Source organism: Pectinophora gossypiella, chromosome 27 (genome assembly GCF_024362695.1).
Source record: "Pectinophora gossypiella chromosome 27, ilPecGoss1.1, whole genome shotgun sequence".
Lineage (NCBI taxonomy): Eukaryota > Metazoa > Arthropoda > Insecta > Lepidoptera > Gelechiidae > Pectinophora > Pectinophora gossypiella.
In genome coordinates this window covers 6,598,932-6,618,035 of record NC_065430.1, presented here as the reverse complement: position 1 = coordinate 6,618,035, position 19,104 = coordinate 6,598,932, and the positions used below count along the sequence as shown (strand labels likewise).

Below are 19,104 nucleotides of genomic sequence, written 5' to 3'. Positions count from 1 at the left end.
TGCGCGAGCGACTGACGCCGTGACGCGGTCAGCGACCGCTCGCGCGCGGCTTCTTTGGGCTTTGAATGCCGACTGCTGGATGTGCTGGATGGACGGGGGAGGAGGCCGCTAGTTGCGAACCAAAGCCCGTTGCGTGCTGATCACCGCGGCGAGAAGAAATAAAATGCTTCTATCAGGATCTTTAAATCAGGGAGCGCACTATCGAGGTCTTCTTTATATCAATGTTGTAAGCGAGAGTTGTAAGAGCCGACTCTGACCCTTTTGTCACAGAATCTTGCATGATTTTGAGTGTTGTCTAAAACTGCATTATCACTTCGCACTCCTTAGTACAGTGGTCCAGTGGCTTGAGCCGGAGGTCACTAGTCACCACACAAGCACAATAAAATAAACGCGCGCGAGTCCCATGGAAAAGCGGCGTTTGAACGCATGCGCTCACCACAGAGATGCGCGAGTGACTGACGCCGTGACGCGGTCAGCGACCGCTTGCACGCGGCTTCTTTGGCCTTTGAATGCCGACTGTGCTGGATGGACGGGGGAGGAGGCCGCTAGTTGCGAACCAAGGCCCGTTGCGTGCTGATCGCCCGCCGCGGCGAGAAGAAATCTATCAGGAAGCGAAACACCAGAGGGAGTCTTCCGTATATCAATGTTGTAAACGAGAGTTGTAAGAGCCGACCCTTTTTATTGGCATTCATTGCCCCTTCGTCGCGGGGATGGGAACCCTTTTCTATAAACAATGCTCTATAAGTATATACTTACTTGAACGTAACGGCTAAGCATGTACCTAGCTCAGTTATGCGTTTAGTTATGAAACCCATACATTTCGACTTATAACTAAAATTCCCATAATCATTAGGACTGACTGACGGTCCATGCTATATCCTATCCAAATAACACCCTTATAAGGTGTTTTTGTCCTTTATATATCTAAAATTTACTTTTAAACAAATTACTTTGCTAAAAGTTGTCTATCGTTTATCTTATATCTCAGTTGGGTGATAGAAGACATATACTACGACTACCTATACATATACTAACAAAAATTCAAGGTGAAAACTAATTAAAAAATTACAAAATAATTATTAACAAAAAACTGTTCGGAGGAAAGTAAGAAAGTAAAAGTCATCCTATCCTAGACGCGGAAATAAATTATCTCACAACATTTTCTGCCAATCACAAACTAGTAGTCCATCTCGCTCTTCAGTATGTCCATTTCACCTAGCCTCACTGCCTCTTTCGTACACTGTTTCCTGTTCTAACCTACGTGTTCGTGTTCGTCTGACACAATGGATATAATTATTAATTACACAAGAAGTTAAATTTTAATACACCACTAGAAAAGTCCAACCAATATTTCACCACTAAATGGGAAAATCTACTAAGTTGGCAACACTGGCTAGGATATATTATTGCGTTGGCTTCCGGTGTTCGAAGAACTACCCTAGCTAGTCTATAGTTTATTTCCATAGTTTCTAAAATCGAACTCTTTTAATTTCAATGTATTAAGTTTATTGTTAATGAGGGAACTTTTCAGGTTGTTCCTCAAAAAAAAAAAATAAAAAAAAAAATTGATGGCACGGTATAACATACCATTCACCCAGGCAACAAACAAACACATCTTCCACCCATTATTATTCTGAACAAAATAAGTATTCCATTATGTTTTTGAATAATTATGTACCTGAGAAAGAGAAAATATATATCTAATTATCACGTTGAAATATTACAGCACCCTCTATTCTTTTTTTGGTCCCTTCCTCATTGTGCCCTGTGGAAGCTACATAATGCTGTAAGCAATTGTAGGATAAGGTTGTCCAGAGGACTTTACTCACTGGAGCATATACTGCTAATAAACTAAATATTAATTATGCATGTCGTTTCCATATCTCTTGGCCTATGGAGTCTCGGACTTTTGGAAGGCGTGCGTGGGGCCAAATTCATCACGTAGAGGCCCCTTAAGACAATTTAATCTAATTATTGAAGTCATACCTCCACTCAACCTCAGGTACGGTTGAGGAGATTGATATTTAATCACAATCATTCCGAGATCTGTGGATTCATTATTTAGATGATGAAGTGGTCGCGCATTTTCATCCAATCGATCAAGTAGTTGTCGTGAAAACAGATTTACGTATCTCATTGCTGGTAGTTCATAATCTTCATACACACACTTAAGAGGAGTGGGCAGCATACGCAACGCAGTCTATTTAATGTATCGAGTAGGTATAACTATATTGAAACAATTTGTGTGAATCTATGTAATTTATTGAATCGAATTGTACCAAGACACATGTCTATGACATATACATATCATTATACATTATGCACTCTCAACCATGCACAGAACAGAAAGAAAGAGAAACGAAAAATTAAATAAATAAAAATATAATTTTATTTTCAAAATAATTTAACACGATATCAGTTACGCTTATACTGAAACATGGTAATCATCACATTGGAAACCTATAATACAACATGTGGCGGTGTGTGGAACAATTTCTGTACATCGCACGACATCGAGAAACATCTGGAACATTCTCGAGGACACCAGCTTCAAACGAAACATGAATTACGTACGTATCCATTGAATAAGTCTTAAATGTTAATAACAGCGAAACGTCATGAGTGTTTTTGCTAGAAACTCGTGTCCATATTGAACTATATCATAATATAAACATAACAGAGCGTTGATCACAGATGTCGCGTGATATATATTGGCTAGTCTAGTCTAAGTATGTACGCTTCACTTGGCCTTGGCCGCCTCCTCGGCCTCTAGCCGCTTGCGCATCGACTCGGGCATCTCAGCTGGCGGTGGTCGCGGCATTCTCAGCCAAACCTGAAAAGATATTGATGTGAAAATCCGTTCCACAGAGAGGAATAGAGGTAGAAAGTGAACTCTTTCTCATAGAGTACTGTTGTCCACAGATAAGTCGGTAGGAACAATTGGTTGTATTGATAATCATTGAAAGTTTTTTACTAATCAAAGGATTTTGTTGGTCCCCAAATAAATATAATCATAGAGCTTCGGTATTTATCTCTAGCTGTATTTTGACGAGTAGTCGTCAGATATTCGGATATAACAGTCGTTTATGTGTCGGAGACGACACATGCGTTTTCATATCTCGGCCTATGGAGGCCCGGACTTTTGGAAGGCGTGCGTGGGGCTGAAGCCAACACGTAGAGGCCCCTTAAGACAATTTAATCTAAATGTTGTGTGACACCAACCGGCGATTATCCCTGTATGCACTACGGGAGTGCACCCAAAGACAATCCCCGGTTCGTGTAGAACTATTGCAGATTATGGAGACATATGGAACTGACCTATTGTTGTTGGGGGTTAATATTATTATTATTAACACTTTCAAGGACAAAAAGTCTACGGACGTTCCGATTCCAAGGTGTCATACTAGTTATTATGAACCACCAATGACCCAAGGTTATTGTCCGTAAAAGGGTTAACTGGCAAAAGTGACATTTCCATAGGTTGCGGCGTTGGTTCAGAGTTTGTCCAACCAAACACATCTTCGTCGGTTTATATGTCGTTAGCTACCTTGACAGCGTCGTAGATGAACCACTGCAGCGCGGTGAGGGTACCGATCATCACGATCCTAGGGCCGAGTCCCTTCCACACGCCCGCCATTCCGAGCTTGCCTATGATTGAGCCCACGGTCGCTGTCTTGTCCTGCAACAAAAACACTTTCCGTGAACGACTCGATATACGCAGACTTGCTTAGGTCAGAGAGGCAGTCGCTTGAACAACCAGTTTTGTCAAATCTTCAAGTCAGGTAAGCGATCGCTGTGAAAACTGGAAGATTTATATTAAGAATACATCAGTGATGTTAAGGATATGAAATTTCTGATACGGATTGGATATCCTTGGATAATCCGTTTTAAGAATGATTATTATACCGGACACGGTTAAATTATTTCGGATTATCAGTTTTACAGCTAAAATAGCCGGGACCAACGGTTCAACGTATTTTAATTAATGTCAGTAACGGTCCAGTGGTTGAGCGCTGGGCTCACGATCCGGAGGTCCAGGGTCCGATTCCCGGTGGGGACATAACACAGAAATTATTATGTGGTCCCTAGTTTGGTTAGGACATTACTGCCTGATCACCAGACTGTCAGAAAGTAAGATGATCCGCGCTTCGGAAGGCACATTAAGCCGTTGGTTCCGGTTATATTACATGAGCCATGTCAAGGGCCTTTGGCGGCTCAATAGTAACCCTGACACCAGGGTTGATGAGGTTGGTACTCCACCTCACAACCCATACGATAGAAGATTAATGCCAGTAACCAAAATTGTGAGATAACAGTGCTGGCCGGAACGTGTATAAATGTGTTGTTACCTGGTTGAGCTTGGAGACGACGGTGTCGGCGGGGTGGCTGACGATGGCGCAGAACACGCCGGCGATGTACCCGGCCGCGAACGTCACCACCAGCTGCTCGCCCTTGGTGCACTGCTCGCGCGGCTTCGGCACCACAAACTGCAACAACACACAAATATCAACCCAGATTCATGGTTTGAATCCCTTAAAGTTTTTGTTACTATATCACAAAGACCATGCATATAATAATAATTTGCTGCAAATGTCATTAACTATGGGCCGGACATATGGATAGCACGGAGGGCTCTCACCCGGTTTTTCACTGTTTAATATGTAATGTAACCATATTAAATGTCCCTTTTTGGCCTCGTTCAGATTAATCCGGGGGTTTAAAAAAGCCACACCTAAGCAATTCATCTAAAAAACAATATTGCTATTTGACATTTGTTTGCATTGAGCACTTACTTTTATACGCTCAAATGTCAAATTGCAATATTGCTTTTTTAGATGAATTGCTTCGATGTGGCCTGTTTAACCCCCCTGATTAATCTGAACGAGACCAAAAAGGGTCATTTATTATGGTTACATTACATATTAAAAAGTAGAAGACCGGGTGAGAGCCCTAGAGCTCCCCATATGTCCGGCCCAATAGTTAATGCCAGATTTTTAATCCCCCATAACATTATTATGAAGCAGTCGGTCCGTTCGTCTCACCTTGTAGAGGAGCTCGAGGGTCTTCTCGAAGCAGGCGAACTTCATCATGGTGTACGGGATCTGGCGGCCCCACAGCGGGACCAGCCCCTTGTAGAAGGTGCCGTAGCCCTCGTTCTGGACCATCTTGGGCCACGCCTCGCGCAGCGTGTTCGCGAACCCGGGCATCGTCTGGATGCGGACCTGTCGCACAAATGTCCAGTGTTAGCATTACACGCACAAATAGAGAAGAAATTTGTATTTATTACAACCCGATATTAATTTTTTTATGTTTATTTTTCGTAAAGAATTAATACAATAAACCAATTCCTCGGTTTGTCTATAAGAGTCATCATCATCATTTAAGAGCCACGCTCTTGTCGGTGTAGCATTTTCCATTCCAGTCTATCAAAGGCCAATTCCTTGACTTCCCTATAAGACACGTCGACCACGTCTGTAGGAGTGGGGTTCGCTTAATAATATTAGGTATCAAAAACAGTAGTAAACTAATAAGATGATTAAATAAAGATTTCTTTAGATTGCCAAAAAAGAGTTCAGCAACATTTTTAATATTTAAAACATCCAGGACATGTCTTTTAATGTTCCCTATTAAGACATCATACGACTCCATACGATTATTTATGTCTCTTGCAATTCAATCCACTTATTGGCCCCGATTCCTGCAGACACCTCCTAATTTTACTTTAAGTTATACCTGATCCTTTAAGTTATACTTATACGCCGAAAAGGAAAGGGACGGATGATTGATAGCTCTTAATTTTAGGAAGAATGAGTAAATGAATGGATAACCCGGGCGAATCAAAAAGCTTTCTCGCTGGTCGCAAACCGTTTGACGTGTGCTGTCAACATAATTCTGTCGGATTATTATTGGCCAGTGTAAAATTTTTAGACGGTTGTTTTAGATTTGTGCTTAAAATTGACGTGTGTTCCATAAATTTTATGCTTGTCGATTACCCGTCCTTTTCCTTTTCGGCGGATAAGAAAATTACAGATATAACTTAAAATAAAATTAGATGGTGTTTACAGGTATTAGCACCTTTATCACAGTAGCGTAGCGATATAGCCCTCAGCTCTCATAATCTAGTTGTCACAGGGCACCCCCGGCGGCCGCGGCACGCTGCTGCTGGCAGGGTGACGTTACCGCGTCACCGCTCGCCGCCGCCGGCCCCCCTCACTAAGCGCTTTGTCATCATCGGGCATATCACTACTTTACTTTTCGATTGAAAATTCCACGTGATATTAACTCAGAATAATCAGCTGAATCACCCCTCTCAGTATTTGTTACGATGTTACTTACATCCCGTACGAGTACGTACTGTTGCCATACATGTGCGTAGTGGTGTTAGTGACACCGTAACAAATACTGAGAGGGGTGATTCAGACAATGATTCTGAGTCGATATCAAGTGGACTTTCCTGTCGGAAAAGTCATGATAGTATTTGTTAAATTATTTTCAGTTCTATACTTTTGCTCCTCTCCCTATCCATCCATAGGGAAGGCCCGTGCCCCAGCAGTGGGGACGATAATGGGCTGGTGATGATACTTTTGCTATGGTAAATTCCACTTGATATCAACTCAGAACATGGTCTGAATGATCCCTCAAAGTTTTTGTAACAATATCACTAGTACCCTGTATGTTATGTTACCTTAGCGGCCTCGAGGGGTGAGAGCGCGATGTCGGCGAAGAACTCTGCCGAGGCGGAGGCGGCGAGGTACACCAGCGTGCGGTACGTGTACGCGGTCTCCTCGTCCAGCAGGTTGTTGTAGCCCACCTTGAACACCTCGTACAGCCCGAACTTGCACAGACCCTGCAACAGACATAGGCTCAAATACGTGTGCTAGACAGAGATAGCTACAGAAGTGTTGATGCGACTCATAATGTTATTGTCTTCAAGAGTGTTCGGTAGGAACAATTGGATTTACTTATAATCATAGTGTTGCAGTTACATGTTTGGATCATAAATAATGGACTGCTTGACAACCTGGTCAAATGAGGTACTTTTCACGAAACGTCAAACGAAGTCTGGCGTTTGTATGGAAATACTGTCCTGTGACGTCATCAATAAAATCGGTCAAACGTCGTAATCATTGTTACTTAATTCATAAATAAAATTCGAAAGTAAAATGAGATTGATTTTTGATCATCTTAGACTGGCTTCTATTTCTAGATTAGCATTTTATAATTTGTCTTTGATCCGGCAAAATACATCGAACAGATCCAAATACATCGATAGTTGCGGATTCGGATTTTTATCACTTATAAAATGTTGTCCAAATGTTACCTGGAGCGAGTATCCAATGAAGGTGGGCGCCCACCCTTTGGCCAGGCCGCGCATGCCTTCCTCGCGCACCGACACGCGGAACCCGGTCACCACATTCTTGTACTTGTCAGCGTCCACCTGCAGCCGGCACTTCACCAGGTCGAGCGGCACCACCGCTGTGTGCGTGATACCTGCAACCCGACAAACACATATGCATTCAGTTACCGTCTCTTCTATCGTGTGGTTGTGAGGTTGACTACCAATCTCGTCAACCCTGGTGTCAGGTTATTATCGAGCCGCCAAAGGCCCCTGACGTGGCTCATGTAACGACTACGTACTTACATCAGTAAATAGTAACCGGGACCAACACCTTACGTTCGGCCAATCGGATGATCTGCTTGTAATGTCCTTATCAAAGCAGGGTTCACAAAGTGATTTTTGTGATATTTCCCCAATGGGATTCGAACCCGGGACCTTCGGATCCGGGACCAACGCTCAACCTGTCAAATAGGATAAGAGGCAAAACCCCGGATTTTGGAGCTTGTGACCTTAACATTTGAACAGTGTGGACTAAGGTAGTACACTCTTGCCTATTCACTCTAGTTTTGAAGGTTCCAATATTGTAATGAGAGGGAAAAGCAAGACTAAGACAGGTTATTCCATTCATTAGCCGTTCTTATAAGTTAGAACAGAATATAAGTTTATTGCAAGTCACAAGTTATTTAAGGTGTTGTAGTTAATTCTTCAATTGTATGGGCGTCAGACGCCACACACACAGATATGCGCGTGTACGATAACGTCAATGTGTGGTGTCTGTGTAAAACGAGGTGTGTTGTATGAAGTGTCCGGGGTGTGGTATTGTATAGCTCCCGACGACCCGATTACTCTAGCCATAGAGGCGGCCAATCAGCCCGCGACACCAAACACTTCAGAACCCCGATACCGACCCCGCCGGTGTGTTCGACGATTTCCCTCATTCAGCGCTTATCGCCATCGACCCACTAGGGTCGATTAATTCTTTCAAATATTCTTCCTCTCAGACGACACCCTGAACCGAGGTTCGCACCTAACTAGGCACCCTCAGACCTGTTATCTTAAATTTTGTACCGGGTGAGAGTCCTCAGCGCTCCCCATTTGTCCGGCCAAGTAGTTAATGCCATCTGCGGCAAATATACAATAAGTCACGTCACACATATAACATATAAGTCTTGTTCGGTGATAAAGATAGCTTAGTGTTGAGATAGCATTCGTGCACTGGCTAGAGGCCAAAGGTATTCAATTTCAATGTCACACACGCGCCATACTTCGAATGTTACGGGGAAAGCTCGTGACTTGCGAAGGTTACGTTACTTGTTTTAGAAAGTGTACTGAACTACTGTCTTTTGCACGTGGTTAATAAGATAAAGTATGAGAATAGAATAAGGTCGAGCTGTATGAGCCTGGGTAGCACTTTGTAGCAGTTCGCAGGTTCGAATCCAGCACAGGCCTAAACCAATGATTATCGAATTTGTTTTCGAATTCATGTTTGGATCATAAATGTTTATCACGTGCTCAACGGTGAAGGAAAAACATCGTGAGGAAACCCACATTCCCGATTTTCGGAGGTATGTGACCTAACCTGTATTGGGCTGGTTGGAAGGTCAGACAGGCAGTCGCTTCTGTAAAAACGAACCTGTCAAAATCTTCAGGTTAGGTAAGTGGACCCTAGAATAAGGAATTCTACTACGTATAGAGCGGTACTTCTCTCCGCACCAATTCGTAGCGGGCGCCGACTTCACTCCCTCTCAAAAGTATCCTAGAATCTTTAGTCTTTTGCAAATATCCATTATCAAGTTTGAACTTATCCATGTCGCCAACGTTACGTAAGTTCTAACTGGATATTTGCAAAGAAAGGAAAGATACTTGGATATTTTTGTGTCAACTGTTATGAGATTGATTTCCGGCGTTCGAAGAACTACCCAAGTGAGTCATGCACTGATAATTCCCAAGCCTTACATAAAATTATTATGTAATTAGTTTAAAAAGTCCAGATTAGATAAGTTTGACACGCCACGTCCGTGATTGACGATTTCACTGTTAAAGACTGGATAAACTATGTCCCATCAATAATGATAATCTCTCCATTATCAAGGATATTTTGAACAATGTGACCGTAAGGTTGGTCGAGCTCTTATAGTCCAAGGCAAAGACTGCAGTGCAGATGTTACAATGATGCCGATTCCTGTACGGTCACGAGCATTAATATGTATACACTTAGGTACCATGTCACATTAACTTTTGTGACAATTTGAACTGTAAGTCTCACTAAATGTCAAATATGTTAGTGCGACAGTCCTAAAGTGGGTACATTCAATTAATGTAATGTACCCACAATTACAATGTAATGTACACACAGCAATATAATGTACCTACTTTCAATCAATCATCTGTCCCTTTCCCTTTCGGCGGATAAGAAAATGACAGGTATAACTTAAAATTAGGTGTCTACAGGAATCGGGACCATTATGTTGCCACTAGCCGATTGAGTCGGCTTTACCTGGCTACAATTTGTCTTCTTGAATGCAGATCATAACTTTACTATCGGTCAGAAGAGGCATATTGACCGAAAAAATGAAGAGTAGCTTTCTATTACTACTTAGTTCTGGATTCTACGCTGGACAGTAGGGTATTATATGGAGGGCTTCGACCAATAGCCGTTCGACGTCTATTTACGTAGATAGCATTCGCGGCGTTTATGTGACGCAAGGCGAGATGTGGGTATGAATAAAAAGCTTCAGCTGCTTATCTTCCGGGCTTGTCGTAAGATAAGACAGAGATTGTGTCCTTTCTAATATGATGGACAATCTTTGGTTTGTGGGCGATACGCTGATCCCTTGTCACCGTAAGGTTTATCACGAACTTTGTATCAACAGTGGCTGAAATGTGTCTCACTTGTGGCTTTGCCCACCCCATTAGGGATCGCGGGCCTGAGTTAAATAGTCGGTACTTACCGCAAGACAGGATACCGCCCAATCCGCAGAGCGCGAAGTATTTGGGCGAGGCGAACTCGCACGAGTCTTCTTGTGGGACAGCAGTCGCCGCAGCCATACCGCTGGCCTGCAGAGTTAAGAGGCATTTCTCTTTTTTTAAATCAGTTGTTTATTCTATGACATGTGTAGTGCTGGAATCTAGGAAATTGTTGTTAAAGGGCTGCCACACAGGCTGTAATTTTTTTTATTACAATGTTCATTTGTGTTTTATTTTAACATATTATATAAGTTAACATCTATATACAAATCTAGTCGTGATTCATCTTCATCGCAAGATGAATTTTCGATGTTTTTTTTTTTACCGATTAAGGCGGTTTTATGTTCTGTTTTTATGTGCAACTGAGAGTACGGTCACGAGCATTAATGTGTATACACTTTGGTACCATGTCACATTCACTTTTTTGACAAATTCAACTGTAAGTCTCACTAAATGTCAAATATGTTAGTGCGACAGAGTCCTAAAGTGGGTACATTATATTGCTCATGACTGTACATATAAATATTTGATGCAATGATGGGTTTTTTGTATGCTGTGTAAAGCCCTCAGCTCTCATAATCCTTGTGTCACAGGGCACTATCACGGCGGGGGTCACGCTGCGCCAGCAGTGGCCGCGCGCCGCGGCCGGCCCCCGCCCCGACCCCCCTCCGGCATGAGTTGTCATCATCGGGCAACACAACACGTGATAATTTCTAGTGTTCAAAAACAACACACCACAACATGTGATAATTTCTAGTGTTCAATCAATTTTCCTTTCCTCAGCTCCAGTTTTGCTGTCTAACGCAAAGGAGAAGGGCCCTTTACAAAGGCTGCAGAGAGTGATATTTTGCATATTTTATTTTCCTATAAACTCATTATTTGTTAGATGCTGGTTTTACCTAGTTCTCATCAAAACTGAAGTTCTCTTAGGCCAATGATTTAATAGGGGCACTTATTATATTCCGCCTGTGGTAAGAAGATCTGCAGATGTTTTTGTCTATTTTGCATATGGGTACTTTAAAGGCAGGTAATAAAAGGTGTACTCACGGGCTGGATCTGCAGTGTGGAGGGTTCACACTGTGCGGGGGAGAGCGGCCCGCGGAACGGGGAGTTCCGCGCCGCGTCCAGCAGGGATGAGAACATTTTACTGCAACACAATCACCTTGTTATTAAGTTGAAAAAGTCTTGAGCCCGAATGGCAAATGCGACCTAATGTAATAAGGAAATTCAAATATATCTTTTTTCAGTAGGTAACTCAGTTACATTTTGAATCGTCAATTTTTACATAACAAATGTCTCATCTGCCTAAAACTACTGCAGCTTCTCACAACCTGTATAGCCGGGCCGTAAGAAAGATAAAAGATTAATTCATATGTCGGATGTTTATCCTTAAGAGCCACACTCTTGTCGACGTATCATTTCCCATGCTACATTTTCAGGGAAAAACAGGGCAGTGCTTTCCCTCTTGCCTTCCGCCCCGCAGTACTCTCTGTCTGACGCAAGTGGGATGCCACCCAGAGTAGTCCATTTCAAAGCCGTACAAGGACTCCTTTCCTTAGCCTCTGAATAGTACTGACAGTTACTGCTACCACCATAAAGCTATTTGTCAGGTTCCAGGTTACAGACAACATACATACATACTTAAACAAAAACACAAAGAAAAGAAAAATAATAATATTGTCACTTTGTTAGTTTCTGTTTATAGTTATAGCATTACAAGTATCAAACACAGATGAAAATCAAACACAGAAGCAGCTAAATATCCAAGATGACAGATTTCTGTGTTGAGCAGGATTCATAAAAGTAAAAAAAGTTACAACTTGATTTTCATATATCTATGACTTATATTATAAATATTTAATATACTTTATTGAACTTAACAACTAGTTACAACACAAACAAGAAATGGACGTTTACAAGGGTGGACTTATCTCTAAGAGAGATCTCTTCCAGCTAACCCAGAGGTAGTATTAGAGTAACTGCGGAAGAATAAAAAGAGGTGCAATAAATTAAATAGTGCATTTATACTTCCAACTGGAAATACCTCAATGCATGGTCTGAAACTAGCAGCCCAATGTACTTTGGCATCAGGGATTAGGTAGGTTATATGTATGGTGGTGATTTTTCTATGTCTCAACTCATAGTGCCCCCTTAGGTTCACTTCAACCGAATATCCTTTTAAAATTGCATCTCCATTATATCTCTTGTATGTCATTGGATCTCACAAAAGAGCTGCTGGGTATAGCTATTTAATTTAGTTAATATGGTAATATTTCTCTGGGGCAGTTCAATTTTTTCATTCCTTAGCTCAGTTTTAAAACTTTTAGGGATAACAGCAGACTCATAGCAATTATGTCACAGCCTAACTAACTACATACTTATAAATGTAAACAAATATTGTCATATATTTAACTTCTTGATTTAATGGTACAAAAATAAAGATATTATTATTCAAACACCGTCATCAGGCATCATACATATTTTCCAGATTTTTTTATTGCCTAGGTGGCACCCTAACACCTTGTACTCATTTAGAAGAGAATAAAAGCCATTATGAAAGTATTCTATAATAATTTAGTTTAAAAAAAATGAGTAAACCATTATTACATTAGCCTGAATATAGTCGACCTCGATGGAAATAGGTTAAATCAATGCCAGTGTCAAGCAGCTGACAGATTAGGTAACTTCTATGACAAAAAACATCACTACTTTGTACTTCTAGACGAAAACAACATAAAGAAGTAAAATAAATGAAGAACACGCGACTATAACGTGTATGCGACAGAAATAATGAACAATTTGATGCCTCAATCGATACTGCTTCGAACCGGGTACATGTCAGATCAAACAAATTATATTTGGTTATAATTACACGAGAATAGTAACAACGGAAGTAACTGTTACATAAAATGGACTTTCACGAAGGTTATTATAATATTATTCCCAAATAATATATAGGACAAGGTCACGTGCAAACATAATTCCATTATCCGTTACGTAAGGAAAAATTACCAAGAAAACTTACGGTTCTTCGCCTTAAATGGACACTTATAAATATACCTTATAACCGGGCACGTTCTGCACGTGTTCAACTGTATAAATATTGATCATTGATTTACTTACATGTCTAAAATCCGATCGAAATTATTCAACACACCGCACCGCGCTGACCGCACAGTGTAAAGGAAACTGAGGTGTCGACGCGAGCGCCATGACGGAAATTACGTAATCACGTGAAACTTTTGACAGCTGTGGTACTTATGAGGCAAACTCACATTGTTTTCGTCTAAATCACGCTCTGTCTCTTCTTACCAGTGTTGCCAACTTTATTTTTACCAGCCCACCAAATGCGGCCGTGCAAACCACCAGAAACCACTAAAACTGAGCGGTCTCTGAAACCACCAGAATTTCACTAGATAACCCAAAGCCGAATCAGTGCAATCAGATCGTGGGATGTTTTTTCCCCCTCTTTAGCGCCGCGTCGTAGGTAAAGACGTGCTAGAGACAGGGTAAATTATTCAATTATTATTAATAATGATTCCTTAATAATATACCACATAATTTTCACTTAGCAACTGGACCACCAGTGCTTTCGACTATTTGCAACCAATCCTTTAAAACTGAGTCACGTAACCAACAATCACGAAACTTTTGGGTGTACTTATGGCTTAGGCATCTTGATCTTACTCAATATGAAACTAATTGTATGTATTACTAATAAATAAACATCATATTGGTTCTTTCGCTCAAGTAACTCATAAACCATATTCGGTAGTGTTAGTGGTTAAATTCGTCACTTATCGCTAACTGGAAGGACTCTGATCCACTAAAAAATCCACTAACCACTAAAACTAATATTTTTTCGCCGAACCACATGTCTAAACCACCAGATCTAGTGGAAAATCCACTAAGTTGGCAACACTGCTTCTTACTTGTACTAAGAAGACAAAGACAAAAGAAAAGTCATATTTTGCCATAGATGAGAAACAAGTGACTTTTTGTCGTATGCAGTGGTGGAAGTGTATGATTTAAAAATAAAAGACAAGTAGCGCCATCTATTGACGAGTAGCGGTACGCGAAGTACCATGCAACGACTAATAGATGTCACTATAACAATTAAATATTTTTTGATAGCGCCATCTATTTATTGTCAAGTAGAAGTCAAATCATATTTCTTAAAATAAAAACTTTTTCATTTAAAAGGAGCCGTATTGACTACAAACTTTTTATAAAATCGGTCGGTCTGAAAAGAAGAATACTATCAACTGTCAGCGAGATCTGTGAACTTCAGTCAGTCTAATTGTCACATACATAGCCATAACACAAGTAATTAACATTCAAGAAATAGAAGGAAGTAGAAATGTAACTAATGCTCACAGAGTATTGCCGCCGGATCCACTTCATCATCCAGGATGTGTTGCAGCCATAAGAAATGATTGAAAATTAGAACCACCAGCGATTTAATAGCGATTCATAACCATGCTTCGTTGAACCGCGTGTCCCCGCAATATATGATCTGATGCCCACTCACCGGAGGAGGCGATGGCAAGGACGTTGCTTCGGACACCAGCAGGGTCTACGCCATTGCATCGGCAGCCTGAACATCCCATCGTCATGCACGCAGCAGCCCCACTTCCCGCCGCCACCAATGTGGGATGACTATGAATCACCATGTGCGAGCGAGGGCGGCCCTTGTAAGAGAGATCGTTCCACCAGCTGCAGAGTGGACCGCTCGACCTCGTACAGAAGGCCCAGCTTCAGATACGAAAGACACCCAAAGTGCAAACGCCGCCCCTCCCACCCCTACTCCAGACATCGCTACCGCACGTGCCTCCCAACCGAGCCCTTGTACTGCGACGAATACGGCCTACCTTGCAGCTCTAGAAGGGACTGCCAAGAATATACTCCATGTTATCCCAATCAAGAGCCGCCGTCACCGTGCTATCCCCAAGAAGCTCCGTGCTATGTTCCAAAGGCGACGTCTCCATGTTACTCTCCTCTACAACCTTGCAATGTGCCGCAGCCGTGCTATCCCCAACCACCTCAGCAGCAGCCCTGCTTCCCGCCGGAGCCCATTCCCTTGCCTCAGTGTTACATGCAGCCACCCACGCCGCAATGCTATCCCCAAGACCCTCCGTGCTTCTCCGAAGACGAGATGTACCCATGCCCTCCGATGTCAGAGCATGTCCAGACTATGGTGTCTCTCCCGCCGTGTTTCTTCCGCAAAATTGGTCCATGTCAGGACCACGAGCCCCTGTGTCGATTCCTGTCCCCAACTTGCTCGAAGCCCGTGTCTGTTTGTATACAACCTTCAGTGCCGTGCGCTGCACCGCAACCGTGTCCAGCGCAGCCTACGCCATGTCCAGCAGACCAGCCAGTTTGTCCTAATTTCTCCGCAAGTGTCCAATGTCTGCCGCCGCGACAGGACTCGGGAACAGTTTGCGAGCGGAGGAATGTTTCCTTCGGCTGCTTGCAGAACGCCTCTCCCCCCGCGTGTATGTTGCCTCCCTGTGAATATTTCTCAAGGAAATGTCAGGCAGATCTACCTGACGAGGATTTCCGCGATAGCCCGGACGGGGTCCATCAACATCATAGAAGCAAATGCGAAATGCATCAACACAAGAAGTCGGTTGAGAAGGTCATCTGTGAATGTTCTACCAGCGTTAGCAGTTTGAAAAAGAAACACAAAAAAGATAAGAGAAAGAAATCAGATTTGGACGTGTGCGAATGTAATAGTTGTCGTTGTGAAGAAGAAAAGGAGAGGCAGTTATGCACTTGTATGTGCTCGGATAGCAATAAAATGGAATGCGAATGTTCGAAGACCAGTTCAAAAAATTCTAGAAAAGCAGGCAAGAAATCATCCGTTGCCAATCAGATTACTTGTGAATGCTACGACGTGGCGCTGGACCCTATAAGGAGCAACTTTGTAGTTGAGAAAGCTATCGGCATGTCGCGGGACTGCCTCGCGAAGAAAAAGAGTAGCCACAGGGTAAGCGTTAGTAGATTATTAGTAAAATACTTAAGTACTTACTTACTAGCAATTGAATATTTACTGGACATCTAATTTAATTCACGAAACTTCGAAAAATGTTAAATGAACTCTATATCGAGATATTTGAAATTTAGGTACCTACTTACTATGTGAATAAAGAACTTTTACAAACAAACAGGGTAGCAGACAATTTCTGGCCCCATTTTCTAGGTTCCAGATATTACCATTACGATGGTGCCAGTGATTTAAAATACTATTCGTTCAATTGGAAGTATTTTCAGGTTTCGTGGTGCTTCCGGTCGGCCGAGCAGTTAGATGTCCAGTATCTATACCAGTAGTTGAAATTGCTTATTGTACCTTCACCGGGCCACCCGCCCTTCTGGATGTACGCTGTAAGTTCACCAGACATACGTAGGCACATCTTCGAAGACCGGGGTCATAGGTAAGTAGATGAACTGTACCTATTTTTAACGTTTTTATTTCTCTTAATCTAAAGGGCGACAGTTGTCACTGCAAGAGTTCAGCGAGCAAGAATTCCGTGGGCGGATGTTCATGCCACTATCCGCCCGCGTTCGAACAGCTGTCCTGCGCCGGTAACATCGCCGGCAGCTGCTGCTGCAAGGACACCTGATACTCCTGGAGGGTTAAAAAGGCCATATTGAAGCTACTTACATAAAACAGCTTCAGGACCCCGTTGATGATTTCCCCCATTCAACGCCGCTATCGGCCCACTAGGGTCGATTAATTCTTTCTATAATCCCCTCAAACGAAGCCCTGAGCCGAGGTTCGCGTTCTACTGGGTATCAGACGACACTCAAGACATTGCGCACTTAATTTTATATGCGCAAATGTCAAATTGCAATATTTGTTTGTTAGATGAATTGCTCCGATATGGCCTTTTTACAATTCCTTGCTTACATCACTCATACACATAAACTACTTAAGTACATACATATATACTTACCTACATACATTTGTTGTTTTATTTAATTTCCTTGAAATTATTTACTTACTACTTTTAAACAGATTTTGATGTCTAACAGAAGCACGCTGTGTCTGTGAGGGTACTGGATGTACCTTTGACTACCTCAATTGAAATATAATAGTAAGCTTACGTTATGTAGAAGTCGGTTTTTCAGTCCCATGCCTTGGTGAGGTTGGTCATCCACCTCGCACGCAACCCACACGATAATAATGATAAAGAAAATATGTAAAGTTCCTATTGTTGATTAATTGTAGAGAAAAATATATATATTATAGATAATAAGTACTAACTAACATATTAACACTATATAAATAATTTACTAACATAGAATAGAACACTAATATCATTTATTTTTTATTGTATCTAGTAGCCTCTCTACACTTTAAATTGCTGTGCCCTTGCAGGGTGTCACTTGTACTTTATTAATTATGTAACACCTTTTATAATAACCTGTGGCTTTGCAATAAATAAATAAAATAAATAAATAAATAATATAACTTACGTCACCCTTCAATCAACCCGAGGTGGTATAGAGCAAAAATAATATAAAAACTATAACGGCCTCCGTGATCCTCCGTGGTCTCGGGGTTCGAATTTCACGACTATGGCCAAGTCTGTCATATGTCAAATTGGTAATTCGTCAAGTCCTATTTTCGACAAGTTATGATATTTGCCAAACACGCTACTCGTCATGTTAATCAAGTACAGTCATTAGCAATATAAGTACACTAGTTTATTTTCTTTATATGCGTAATTTAATAAAATATTGTATGTACTTACACACAATAAAAATAAATAAAGATTTTATATTTTAAAACTTTAATCAATTAACCTATTTTTAAATAATAATGAGCCTCTTTTTTCAAAATATTTATGTACATGAACAGATTTTGATTGTACGGTCGCCTGCAGATATACTGGACCCCTCTGGTATAGATATACCAGAGGTGTCCATGCAGATGCAGGCGATACCGGAGGGGTCCAATATATCTGCAGGCGACTGTACACGGAGATGACGAATGTATCTGTACCTAGCGATTGACCATGGCCTGCGTTTTAACGAATATATTAAATAATTAGTTCTATATTTGTTTTATCGAAATATGTATAATACACAATTTGTTCCGTTTTAGTTTATATAAAAAAATACTTCTCCTGTAACAGTTAGCCAGCGATGTACTTTTGAATTACGCACTTTGAAAAAACAAAATCTAGATAGGCGATTAGTTCTACATTAACTCTAATTACTTATCTACTTTTTACTTATAAAATTCATTACTTTAAGTTAAAAAGAAAATATAAAGGAAAGTAAAGCTAGCGATGTATTGTAAAATAAATTATTGAAGATTATATTTATGATGATTTTTGACTGATTGTATTGTTTCGTTATGTTTATATATATGTTTATATATACGAGTATTAACAAATTATTAAACACTACAACTCATTTAGTATTTTATTATGAATGTTGAAAAAACTGCTTAGATTAAACTCATCTTTTTTTGTAATAAACTATTAGTTTTATTTACTTCTAGAAATTACCGGCCAATTTAAAAACACATAAAATGGGATGATTTAATTAAAATTTAAAAACGTACAGACAATTTTGATCATTCATATTATAATAATAATAATTTATTTTACAATACATCGCTAGCTTTACTTTCCTTTATATTTTCTTTTTAACTTAAAGTAATGAATTTTATAAGTAAAAAGTAGATAAGTAATTAGAGTTAATGTAGAACTAATCGCCTATCTAGATTTTGTTTTTTCAAAGTGCGTAATTCAAAAGTACATCGCTGGCTAACTGTTACAGGAGAA

The 19,104-nt window shown here is 40.9% G+C and overlaps 1 protein-coding gene across 1 annotated transcript; it reads right to left on the bottom strand.

The window, feature by feature from the left end:
- Positions 1-2,366: 2,366 nt before the first annotated feature.
- LOC126378768 (phosphate carrier protein, mitochondrial-like) lies at positions 2,367-13,552 on the bottom strand. The gene is made up of 9 exons (XM_050027150.1): positions 13,430-13,552; positions 11,354-11,453; positions 10,291-10,396; positions 7,322-7,491; positions 6,686-6,847; positions 5,043-5,222; positions 4,350-4,487; positions 3,548-3,679; positions 2,367-2,833 (listed from the first exon to the last, which is right to left on the bottom strand). Exons 2-9 carry the CDS (start codon positions 11,447-11,449, stop codon positions 2,741-2,743), a joined length of 1,077 nt encoding a protein of 358 aa, XP_049883107.1. The 5' UTR covers positions 11,450-11,453; positions 13,430-13,552; the 3' UTR covers positions 2,367-2,740.
- Positions 13,553-19,104: the final 5,552 nt, after the last annotated feature.